Consider the following 13,058-nt stretch of genomic DNA (forward strand, 5'->3'; position numbering starts at 1 on the left):
ATATATATTATTTTAAAAAAGCGTTGACTAGATAAATCCGTTGACAATTACCGCGCCTATTAAAGCACTCCATTGAACGAACAAAACGAACCATCCCGAATCATACTCTTCAACCTGCTCAAACCCTCCCCTCTCTCTCTCTCTCTCTCTCTCTCTCTCTCTCTCTCTCCATTTTTTTTCGATCTCTTTCGCTCCTCCGCGTATTGAGTAGCCATGGGGGCTTGCGATCGCAATCGCTTCTTCGAGTTCTTCGTTGAGTAGAGAACTCGATCGATTTCGAAGAAGAAGAAGAAGAAGAGGAAGAGGAATAGGGGTCTCTTCACTGATTCGGCTCAATTTCGCTTCGTTTCTCCTCTCCTTGGTCGAGTAAGATCGTTAATGGCGATGGATGAGGAGAAGGAGAACAACCGTACGGGTGATCCGGAGCACGGACACGGGCGAAATCAGCAACAGCATCAGCAGCAGCATAAGCTTGATGTGTACCATGAGGTCGTTCGTCGACTTAGGGCATCGAATGTGCCCGAGGCGCTCACCCCCGCCTTTGAGGATGAGCTTTGGGCTCATTTCAACAGCCTCCCTGCGCGGTAGATTCCTCTCTCTCCATGTTTTCACTCTTTCTGATGGAAGATTCCCATTTTTACCTTGTGATTGGGTGATTTCGATTGCTAGATTAGTGGTTTCAATTCGTAGATGTCGTTATCTCTGCATTCGTTCTGATGCTGTTGCAACTTGCAAGTAGAGCAAAGAACAAAGAAAAAACTCTGATGAGGAAATAATGGTCAATAGATGTGGAATTTGCTTTTAGGATTATGATGCTTGGAATTTAGAGTTTATGATTGATGTTTTTGATCATCTGTTTAAGCCGCAAAAAAACTGATTGGTTGAATGAGTTTGTTGATCGGTATATGCCTGTCTTGTTTGTTTGCTCAGGGCCTGACCTTTGATTTTGTTCTGTTCCTCATTCGATTGCTGTTGTAGATACGCACTTGATGTGAATGTTGAGAGGGCAGAAGATGTTCTAATGCATAAGAAGTTGCTGGGGCTGGCTCGCGATCCTCCTAACCAGCTAGCTTTCTGGGTGCGGATAATTCAGGTAAAGGATTTCATAATGCTCTTCATCTTCTTGCATGTCGATTCGTGAAGGCTTGGTTGATTTTCATTTAATTCATGCAATATTTCTATATTTGGGCAAAACTTTTTTTTTTAATTTTTTTTATCTTTTTTAATCTAGGATTTATTACAATTCACTTACCTGTAAAAGCTGTCGAAATGAGATGCTTTTGAAATAATACAGTTTGCCGACTTGTTTAATTCTTGTCTGTTATGGTACAACAGTTGCTGTTCACTATATACGAGTTTCTACCTTGCTAGTGCTACCTGGCTCTAGTTTCTATTTGGTGCAGTTTGTATTTTGGTCGAGGCAAGCGGTCTCTCCTGGCTTTTGTGGATGATGTTCCTTTGCTAACAACTCTCAGTAAATCTGAAGGAATAATTGTGGTGGAATTCTCATTAAGCCTTTTCTTTTGTTGGTTGAATCACCTCATCAACCTACCAAACAACCTTCATTGAATAGTTTCAATTAGATTACTAATTTGGCAAATTATGCAAACTTATATTCTATCTGTCCCGTTATTCGATGTAATGAAATAAATTATTTTTTTACGGTTATTTTTATTTTCATATCTTATACACATGGAGGTTTCATTTTCATTATTCCGATTCAATATTCTGCTATCTCATGAATTGTCTTTAGTTTTAGTTCAGTTTTGTGCTTTGACATTCTCATTCTTTTTCTTTCTCCTTTAGTTGAACTTAACATGGGCTAGTCCACGTTGATAACGTTGCATTTTATGCATTACCTCGCAGTAATATTTTTCTTCTTTAGGTATCTTCAGTTTTCGATGAAGATCAGGATGAATCTTTTGTTTCCAACACAATGGGCAAAAAAGTTTCTTCTGCTTTAATGAGAAAACAAAGGTGTGCTTGCTTCTTTTGTCATTTAAATGATGTTTCTAACTGTCCAATTTTTGGTTCTCACACCTTCAAAGTTATTTGTTTACTGTTTCTCATAACTTTTCTTTTTTCATAATTTGTCTTCTATTTCCCTCAGCATTCATGCACCTCCTGCTTTTGGTTCATCTATGAACCTTGAGGCTCTTTCTCTTGAAGCCGACAAATCTGGTGACCAAGATGATGATAGTGTTGTAGATTCTGTTCAACATAATGCCAGGTTATGCTTGTTTCTCGGCTGTCTTTGTGTCTGCAATTAGTTATTGCCCCTATAATAGTATGTTAATCCAAGATGAAGTCATGAAATAAATTATTCGGTAGTAATGTTGCAATATATTTGGAATCCTATCTCATTTAAAACTAAATAATTATTGTTGAATTGTAAGCACTACTATTAGCGATTTCTGGATGAAATGAATATGAAGAGCTGCCCCGACAGTATTTGATTTCTGTTTTCTTCTAATTTGCGTCACGAAGACATAAATTTTTAACTTTAGAATTTAAGTATTTTGATGTCTTGTAATCCTGGGTGCCTTTGTGTCTCATTTTCTTTTAAAAAGCTACATTTTGGTAGCAGAAGGAAATCTTTGTTTAGTTTGAATTTTACTTGGTTTGATTTTTCAAAGCCGTTAGAGTCTCATGACAGGATTATTGTATACACTACTGACATACCTCTAGTTGATTTTGTTGAAAAGTAGGATAGTAGATCCTTAGGAATTGGATTCTTTGTCCTTAAATTGCATCCTATATGTAGCATCAAAAAAAAAAAAAAGCCAGTCAGCCATGAATTTGTACCCCAATCGTATATTCTATTGTTGTTCTTTGGTCTTGATAGATTAGTCAACACTAGATCCATTTTCCGAATGAACAGAATTTTATGGGCAGAACCTTACGGACAATAAAACAAAAACTTCTAATTCAACTGCGTTGTTTGTTCTATAGTTGCTGAGACTATTTGTTCTGTTAATCTGGCTGCTCTGCTGGTTGGACTCGCTGAAATCCTTTGCGGCTAATGGAATATGATCTGGAGCCATATCCCCTTTTTGTGTCTATTTATCATTTAGAGTGACTGAGTTTCTTTCCTTTTATCTTCATGTATGTCTGTTCCTTCTGTAGTCAACCACTGAGGAGTCTTTGTTCTGCTGATAAGAAGTCCCTACGTCTTAATTGTTTGAAATTTGTTAAATTTGTCGATTACAAGTTCAGTAGTTCTCCCAAAGAGTTGGATTTTGTTTTCTCTCTTTTCCTATTTATAGTACATCTTCACCTGTGAGCCATGGGACAATTAATAGTAACACTCGTCATCCGTTTTATTAAGTTGCTTTTGTTATTTCTGCATTTGTTTTCCTTCAAGCTTATTTTAAACTCCATACATTCTGCTTCTTTATACTTGGTGTTCAATCTGTAAGTGCCGCATATAATGCCGAATTGTATGATCTTTCAGGCCTATTCATGAAATCACTTTCGCATCGCTGGACAAGCCAAAGCTTCTTAGTGAGGTATAACTCAAGTCATCTTCTCAAGACATGTTTGAATTTGAATTATCATTTCATAGACAACATCAAAGTCTTATTGAGCTATTCCAAACAAGAGATTCGACATTTCTAGCATCCATTCAAGACCTTGCCAAAACCGTCATGGCCCAATTATGTATAGGCCGTACCAAGCCAATAGCGAATAACAAACTCTTCCTTGCTCCCTCGACCTTAATTAACTCCCATCCTGCCAAGCCTCAGCTGCCAGGGCATGAATCAAGTGGAATGAAGTGTCGCTTCGGGAAACATCGTTATGGCAGATTTACCTTCTCAACAAACAACAAGACCTAGCCCCTTCTAGATCATCTGCAGAGACACTGGAACAAGGCAAGACCAAACCTCCCCTCTATGATGTATGATGGGGAGGCCTGGATGGAATGAAGTGGATGTATTCGCTGTGGAAGAGATAGAGACAGGATTTGAGAATGATAAACTAGAGCAGAACAGTATCTATCCTAAAGTACTGATCCCTCCGAATGAAAGGAAAGCTCTTTTCTTTGGAAACCATGGCGCAGAGCACTGATCGTGATTACTGTTGCCTTGAGGCAGATTCATTAATAATTTTGTTATCACCGGGGTTTTCGATATTAAGAATTAGCTAATTCAAGTTGAAAGTTAGCTTGGGTTGTAGCCCCGAGGAGAGGCAGAGAGAGAGTAAAAAGAAAACGTAAAAATTGAGAAGGAACAAACAATAACTAGAAAGCACAAAGAAAAATGAAATGAAGACGCATCAGAATTAGATGAAGAACACAATGAACCAGTAAAAAATAGGTAAGGGAAATATATAGGAAATTAAACTGAAAAATGAAGCTTAAAGAAATAAGGATCAGGATGGATTGAAAGAAAGTATTAAAGAAAGAACATAGAGAACTATATGAAAAGTTTTCCGCCTCCCTTATCTAGCTAGACTTAGTTCGTGTGGGAAATAAATAATGTTTATACACAGTTATGTACAAGAAATACTAGAAATTTCTCCTATGAGGAACTTCAAATATGTTTTTCATGATCTCAGCTTTTGTATTAGCAAATCCAGCCTCTGGCTTCTAAAGGGTCATGCAGAATTCTTATTATTCCACTCTATGTAGATTTGCAGATCGTCTTTTCGTGTCGTCTTTTTTCATGAAGATTTCTGATGACATCCTTAATTTGATATTTCAGCTGACTTCTCTGCTTGGAGAGATTGGACTTGATATTGAGGAAGCTCATGCCTTCTCAACAAATGATGGTTACTCACTAGATGTTTTTGTGGTTGTTGGCTGGCATTATGAGGTACTTCCTAGGTCCTTCGATTTGTCATTTCTCATTTGTTTATGGCATTACTCTGGGTCCTGTTACATTTTCTCTTTACTTTATCACGAGTGCGGTGATAAGTCTGACATGCCGTATTTTGTGCATGTTACAAAATATTGCTACTATGTGCAAATTTTGCATATAAAATATAACTGCAAAATGAATTTGCATTATGATTGTGTGCTTTCTGCTTTAGTTATTTGAGCAAGTATGCCAGCAATGTGGTGTACTGAAGTGATGTTCATCAGAAACTTATCATTGCACTTGTGCACGTAAAGAAGATTGAAAGAAGGACTTTTCAATCTGAACACAAAATGTTTTCAGCTTACCAGCAACACAAGTTAGCTTGTCTTTTAGGGTTTTGTACGTTGTTTGTTGCATAAATGCATACATGAATATATCAAATGCAGTGCTAAGAAGCTACGAATAGTAAGTTTATCTTTTCATTCTTTCAAGCTCTCTCCTTGATGAGTAGAGAACAAATCAATTTGAGCTAGTTGATTATTAAAAAAAATACAAAGGTTTATCAATAACTTTAAGGTCACTTTATCAAATTTAAAATGTGTGTTGCCACTTGTTATAAATCAATGTAGAATTCTTCATAATAGATCTATCATTTTGTTTCATTTCTATTGTGAAAAAATCCTTTACAGGACTTTTTTTTTTTTGATCTTATTGTGTAATTGATGAATAAATCTCACCAACTTGTTTATTTAATATAGGAAACTGAGCAACTCAGAGAAGCAATTCAGAAAGAAATTCATAGGATCGAGGTACTCTCTCTCTCTCTCTCTCTCTCTCTCTCTGTTACATGAACTTCTTGCGTACATATTGGTATATTATTACTTTTGCAGTCAATGTCTTCTAAATCCTTTCTTCTTTTGGAAATTTGTCCATTTCTTTGAAAAACATCAGCAAGCATGGCCTGATTCCTGGGCTCCTGCAATGGAAAACAAGCGTGGCAAGCCTGACCATGTTGAAATACCTAAAGATGGGACTGATGAGTGGGAAATTGATGTCAAGCTACTTAAATTCGGGAACAAAATGGCATCTGGATCATTTGGTGATCTGTAAGTTTTCCTTGCATAGAATATTCTTTATGTCATTCTCCAGTAACATTACTACATGTTTTAAATTTTAACTTCTTTCTAGTTATCGGGGTACATACTGTAGCCAGGATGTTGCCATCAAAGTACTCAAGCCTGAACGCACAAATATGGATATGCTGCGGGAATTTGCTCAGGAAGTGTATATCATGAGGTTGGTTAGAAAAGAGTGCTTTAACTTTTACAGTATTGTAATTTAGTTTTTCTCTATTTAGCACCTACTCCTTCCTCACTTGACAAAGAACAACTGGTCCTGTGACATGCTAATGTAGTTTTACACTGGTGTGAAACCATAAATTAACCTTCAAACATCTTATATTTTCTTGTAATTTGGTTTGAAGAACTAAATACGCCATGTCTTTCCCGCATGAAATTATTTGCTTGAATCCTTTTTTTTTTGAACTTCAACTGCCTAAGTTTTCATGTAAGCTTCTATTGTTTTCAGAAAAGTTCGCCACAGGAATGTTGTGCAGTTTATTGGTGCATGTACCAAACCTCCGAGCTTATGTATTGTTACAGGTAGGGTCATAGAAATACTTAGGCTAGCGGTTAGCAGATCTGTCATTCCATGTAATGCGGTGCTGATAAATCTTCTCTCTTGCTGGTAGTTGGTGCTGAGGATTTTCTTTTTTTTCCTATTTTGTGTATTATCCACAGAATTTATGCAAGGGGGCAGTGTGTATGATTACCTCCATAAAAGAAAAGGTAGTTTCAAGCTTCCAGCTTTAGTAAGAGTTGCGATTGATATATCAAAAGGAATGAGCTACTTGCACCAAAACAACATCGTCCACCGAGATTTGAAGGCTGCAAATCTCCTTCTGGATGAAAATGAGGCAAGTGATTTAGCAACGTGCTGTTGTTAGTATATGTGGCACACATTGATGTAGGATCTAAACCTAGCAATTAGTATATAAGAGAATTCTTGAAATTGAAATTATAAGGACTTGTCACAGGAAGATGAAGGAACGAGTTTTTCATGGTAAATGATTTGTTTACTTATCTAAAAATTATCTATTTAATGTTAATGTTTTATATTTGATGATCTGTTTGGGTTCTTTTCCCTTTTTATTACTGGGTTCAATGTACCTTCTTTTTACAATTTTTATCCCCCTCAGTTTCTTTCTCTGGGCATCTATCCTGTTACTAATTATAATTTGGATCAGATTATTTGGATGCATCTGACCTCAAATAAATCATTCATTGGCCAGGTTGTTAAGGTTGCTGATTTTGGAGTTGCACGAGTCAAATCTGAAACAGGGGTTATGACTGCAGAAACTGGAACATATCGTTGGATGGCACCTGAGGTAATATTTCTATTTCAAGTATCTATATTTTCCCAGTTATATGTGTCATAAATTATGAGATTATGTATCAATTTAGAGGCAAGAATCTTACTGGTTTGTGGTTTGGTTTCACTTAGGTCATAGAGCACAAGCCTTATGACCACAAGGCTGATGTGTTTAGCTTTGGAATAGTGATGTGGGAGCTGCTTACAGGAAAGGTAATTTCACCATATTCGTAAAGCCATGCCTGTCATCAACTAAAGTAAGTCATTTTTAGAGTCTATACTTACAAAATATCTTTTATTGAGACAGATTCCATATGAATACCTAACACCACTACAAGCAGCAGTTGGTGTAGTTCAGAAGGTAAGCGTCCTCTTTGAACTTACTAATTCTCAGAACCCAAAATTATTTCACAATCAACTGATGCAATTTTTATTTGTGCAAATATTTGAGCTCTGTTATGTGGGAGAGTGCTCTAAAACAAATGAGAGGCTAGATTTGTTTTATACTACTAGATACGGGTTCAGAAAGGTTTTATCTAGTTTCGTCATTTGTGACATGCTAGTCGCTAATTGCTATGCATGCTGGGAGGGCACAATTGTAATTCTGGCAAGTAGATACGCTTGAAGAAACTAAAAATATCTCAATTAGTTCTTGTTTGCAATAAGATCAAAACTGCAAATCTCTCTAGAAATGGTGCCAATATTAAGCTTGAGTAGGATTAGGACATCTGGAACTTAATTATGGATGCTTGGTTAACCAACTTGGGATCATCAAAGCAGCCCAGTTTTGATCAGACAATGTGCTCGTTGGTGGCTTAAAACTATCAGGAATTGGTAAATCTAGAAATACTGAGATTAGTATTCCATTAGAGTGCCAATACCTAATGAGGATTAATGAAAAGGGTGCTCAAGGTCGACCCTTAAATTAGCTTCTAAGCTAGTGCAATAGTTCTGATCTACAATACCTCAGATGTTATATTTCAAGAAGAATCTGTACTGGTTTCTATTAGATTGCCGAGAGTGTGCTAAGAATTTCACAAAATTACTAGCATCACTTGCGTGTGCTCAGCTAGTTCACAACATGGGCACGTTTTCCTATAATCATTAGAAAATTGCTTCTTATCTGCTTTCTCTACAGGGCCTTAGACCTCTGATTCCAAAGGACATCCATCCTAAACTTGCTCATCTACTTGAGGAGTGCTGGCAACAAGACCCTAGTAAAAGGCCAGAGTTTACTGAACTATTGGCGACTCTTCAACAGATTGCCAAGGAGGTTAGTATATTGGATTTTACTATCGTGCCATCAATTACTACTGTAGCTAACTACCTAGTGTTCTAATCAATAAATATATGGAACAGATTGATGAGCATGCGGATCACCACAAGGAAAAATCAAGGTTTCTTTCAGTTCTAAGGCGTGGCCATTGAAGTTGGAATGCTGTCCGATGACTCCAATCTGCATGTGTGTTGATCTCTTGCAGAAATTCTAGTACCTCCGATGAGGTACACAATTTCAGTGTACAGTATTTTATTTTAATAACTTTGTTATTTAATCGAGAATCCCAAATGTCAGGTTGCAATTCGTTTTTTGTTATCAACATGTTCTTCCATTTCTGTGCTGTGATTTGTTAGTTTTTTCTCATTGACAAGTATGTACAGTAGGAAAAGAGTTACGTATTTTCAGCACATATGTTACTAAACAGTTTAATTTTCCACATAAGAAGTGATAACATAACTCAGTTGTTTGTGTTAATCTTTTTGTCGTTATGAGAGAACTTTTGTTGGTTTTGCATCTTTCAATGAGCTGTGATATTTTACTAAGGTTTTCTTGTAGGTTTTATGTGTTTGACGCAAAGGGTCATAAAATTAGCGTGTCCAATCTCATATTCGGGTGCACAATATCCGCAGCTCTGTACGCAAGATTTTTTGCGACTGCATGGTAGAATAATTTCCTGCATAAAAAAAATTCTGTGCACGGAACTATATAGAAAAATCACACCCTTTTCCCATAGTTCTTGCACAAATTCCTACTGCGAACTCAAACCAATTATGATTTGTCCACCCAAATACGTGACATTAATGTCAAGACACTTCCCCTAGAGTACTGATTTTTCTCAGTAACTATTTACTCTGGGCAAGTAAAACGAAAGAGATCTATGAGGCAAATTACCGAACACCTAGAGAACAAAAATGGGCCCAACCCCATAAGGTGTTTGTCATCGGCATGATGGCGAAATATAATGATGAGCGCACAAACAGAAACGTAATAGACGAATATAAAGTAGACAAATCATAGAAAATAGAAAATAAAATGAACACAAAAATTTACGTTAAAAAACTTTTTGTAGGAAAAAATTATGGGCAGAGGAGAAAAAAAGTTTATTATGTGAAAAAGAGAATACAATATTATGAAGATTGCAATATGCTTCATTGCATTTAGGGCAAAAGTGGAGAAGAAAATTTCTAAACGGGTTCTTTTTAACGGATCCGCTGCCTACCACATGCATTCTTTTTTTTTTTATAATTTATTTTTTGAAAAAAAAATTATCGCACCATAAAATTATCGATGAGTCGAAGGCTAAAACTGAAATCGATTACAAAATTTGGAGACACATCTAACAGTTTTAATGCAATATTATCCAGTAAGATCAATATGATACAAAGCTAAGTTTATTTCTAAAAGAAATAGATAAAGCGGATAATATGCTATTTTTCTCTTAAAAAAAAAAAAACATACGCAACAAAACAATCATTTTGTGCCAAGTTAGATGCAGAAAAGCTCAATTAAGGATAATTTGATAATCGCACACAATATGAAGATATTTGACCTGATGTTGCAAATTATATTTGTAATAAATGTGACAGAGAAAACTTTCTCAAAACTAATTGTGATCTCTTTCCATTCAAGAACATGAAATTACCATCAGCACATTGCACCAACATCTGTGATTACTCTTTTAGTTACTATTTTCCCCCCAGCAAGAAAAACAAAAGAGATCCAACACCCTCAGAGGCAAATTGCCGAACATCTTAGAGAACAAAAAAAGGCCACACCCGTAAGGTGTTCGACCTCGGAACCGTGGCGAAAGACAATGAAAAAAATGGCTTCACTCACCCAATTTCTTGTGGAGATTCGGGGGAACCCACCAAAGCGTCGGCCATGGAGTATACACTCTGCACTCACCCTCGATGCTGCGCACTCTGCACTCAAGCTCGATGCGGCGCCGGCCCACAATGACGTTCTTGAGCTGGAACTGCCAAATGTTTGCAGTGTAGTTATTGCGTGGATCTTCCGAAGTATGCTGATAGATTTCCGTGAGGTAGACGCTAGTGCCTTCGAATCCAGGGACATGCGTTGACGCCACCGACATTGAGTTGCATTGCCCCAAGAACCAGATCCGGCCGCCGATATCTGCGGGCACCACCGTTACCTTGTCGGGCAATGTGCTGAAGTCGAGCCCACAAAATGTAAATCTGCCTACTTTTCCTGGGGTAATAAAATTCACCATAACCAGCAACACATTCCCCGCTGATTTGACCAAGAATGGCGTTCCCAAAACCGGCAATTTGCGCACTCTCGTGAAGAAGCTGCCGCCGCCGCCACTGCTGCTGCCCCCGTCGGTTGCTGAGGCGAACTCGAAGATGGCGCAGTCTCCGTTGGGGCCGATGGCGAAGCAGCGGCGGTCTCTGTAGAATATGATTTCTTGGGGAATGAACTTGGGGTGGTCGCGGATGGTCCAGAGGCGGTCACCGCTCCCCCAGGTCAAGCAGCGGGATGTCGCTGTGTCGACGAAGAGGGCCACCAAGAAGTCGCGGTCGGCGGAAGGGTCGGAGGATAAGATGGCTCGGCGGATGAAAAAGTGGTGCTCGAACAGCAGATTCCTCATGAAGGGGTCGGGGGAGGTGAGGCCGATGGTGCCGTCGAGGGGAGGGAGTCGGATCGTGTCGCCCGTGACGGGGTTGCGGAGGACAAGGTTAAAATCGGGAAAGAGGAGGAAGAGCCACCCGTAGCAGGAGCCGATGCAGACGCTCTCATGGGCGTCGGCGAGGTGGCGGAGGGCGAAGGTGCGATTGGTGGTGAGGGAGAAGAAGGCGGGGTAGGCGGGATCATCAGCGCGGCAGCGGCTAAAGAAAGGGAGGAGGAAAGGGAACTGCGGGGGGAGGCGGTGCGGGCCGGGCACGGTGGCGGGGAGCGCGGCTCTCCAACTCCGGCACACGCCGCGGAGGGTGGCGTAGGTGGCGGCGGAGGTCACGTGCTTGGAAGCAACGTCGATGAGGATGTCGGTCGTAAAGTGCGACCAACTGTTGTAGGTTGCCCTCCTTCTCTTTGGATCACGAGTCTCCATCCTTGGCGCCTATTAACTAACTGAGATTCGAAAAGAGGGGGAACGGGGACTACATTGAGTAGGTCTTGTGTGCTATTAGGATGCTATTAGGAGCATGAAGGCTTCCGTGTTTCTAAATCATTTTTAATGATGGAGCTTACGAATCGACGATCGGCTCCGTTAAACTTGATCTAGCATATTTAAAGTATCTAGAAAATAAATTTTGTAATTTTTCGATATCATTACCTAACGATCGAAAGGGTTCAAAATCAAAGGCTGAAAATAAAAATCTCACAAAAAGTGGTGATATAGTATTAAAATTTTCGATCAAACATATTGATCTTGCTATAAATAGTATAAAGAATTTTCTATCAAAATTTTATCTGATTTGAATACTTCTACATCGTTAAATTTGCAAACGGTATACATCAACCATTAAAAATTATTGATTTTAAACCCTTTTGATCGATAGGTAAATAATATCGAAAAACCGCAAAATTTATTTTGTAGATACTTCAAACATGCTAGATCAATTCTAACGGAGCCGATCGTCGATTCGAAAACTCCATCATCAAAAACAATTTAGGAGCACGGAGGGCTCCGTGCTCCTAATAGCACACAAGACCTACTATATATATATATAGAGTTGAGCTAGAATACTCTCGATAGTAAACGGGGCATTTTACTATCGAGTTGTTTTCGATGATAAAGCTTCCAAATTGACGATCGGCTCCGTTGAACATGATCTATACCACTTAAAGTGTTTAGAAATCAAATTTCAAATCTTTTCGACATCATTTGCCTAATGATCAAAGGGATTCAAAATTTGTAATTTTAATGGTGGATAAGAGACGTTTTTTCGTTTAACGGTGTAAAGATATCCAAATCAATTGAATTTTTGTTAGAAAATTCTTTAAACTATTTAAAACAAGATCTATACTCTTGATCTTGATTACAAGACTGCCTATCGATCATTTTTAAAGAATATTCATTTTCCACAATTCATTTTTTGTTCACTAGATGATAAAAGAACAATATCAAAAGTGCGTGAAATTTGATTTCTAAGAGTTTAAATGGTTTAGATCCATATTTAACGGAGCCGATCGTCAATTTGGAAGCTCTATCATCGAAAACAACTCGATAGTAAAATGCTCGTTTACTATCGAGAGTATTCTAGGCTCATCTCTCTCTCTCTCTCTCTCTCCTCTATATATATATAATATATATATATTATATATATAGAGAGAGGAGAGAGAGAGAGAGAGAGAGAGAGAGAGAGAGAGAGAGAGAGAGAGAGGAGTCTAGCTATGGTGCTTACAAAAGCACCAAGCACTTGGTGCTTGTGAATTTTTTACCATTAAATCTACGCTTTTAATCATTTTACCCGTTAGATTATACTATTTAACCAACTAAACACTCAACTCTAGGGGGCCTACATCATTCTATACCGCACATCACTTAATTCAAGGCCGAAAACTTACAAGCAACAATAACTCGGTACTTT

At 38.2% G+C, this 13,058-nt stretch overlaps 2 protein-coding genes across 3 annotated transcripts; one reads left to right on the forward strand and one right to left on the reverse strand.

Moving 5' to 3' along the window:
* On the forward strand, positions 122 to 9,029 carry LOC109726974 (serine/threonine-protein kinase STY46-like). Of its 2 annotated transcripts, none has more exons than XM_020256804.1 (16): positions 122 to 584; positions 979 to 1,093; positions 1,886 to 1,977; positions 2,111 to 2,230; positions 3,455 to 3,509; positions 4,704 to 4,814; positions 5,558 to 5,608; positions 5,751 to 5,905; positions 6,009 to 6,095; positions 6,387 to 6,460; positions 6,599 to 6,774; positions 7,150 to 7,245; positions 7,362 to 7,442; positions 7,537 to 7,590; positions 8,368 to 8,502; positions 8,589 to 9,029. In XM_020256804.1, exons 1-16 carry the CDS (start codon positions 379 to 381, stop codon positions 8,655 to 8,657), a joined length of 1,677 nt encoding a protein of 558 aa, XP_020112393.1. In that variant the 5' UTR covers positions 122 to 378; the 3' UTR covers positions 8,658 to 9,029. The 2 variants fall into 2 exon arrangements, with proteins under 2 accessions (XP_020112393.1, XP_020112392.1); XM_020256803.1 differs by having other exon boundaries at positions 123 to 584; positions 5,988 to 6,095.
* On the reverse strand, positions 10,337 to 11,575 carry LOC109727115. The gene has a single exon (XM_020257013.1). It carries the CDS (start codon positions 11,573 to 11,575, stop codon positions 10,337 to 10,339), a length of 1,239 nt encoding a protein of 412 aa, XP_020112602.1.

The sequence above is a fragment of the Ananas comosus genome, linkage group 22, assembly GCF_001540865.1.
Source record: "Ananas comosus cultivar F153 linkage group 22, ASM154086v1, whole genome shotgun sequence".
In the NCBI taxonomy this organism is placed as follows: Eukaryota; Viridiplantae; Streptophyta; class Magnoliopsida; order Poales; family Bromeliaceae; genus Ananas; species Ananas comosus.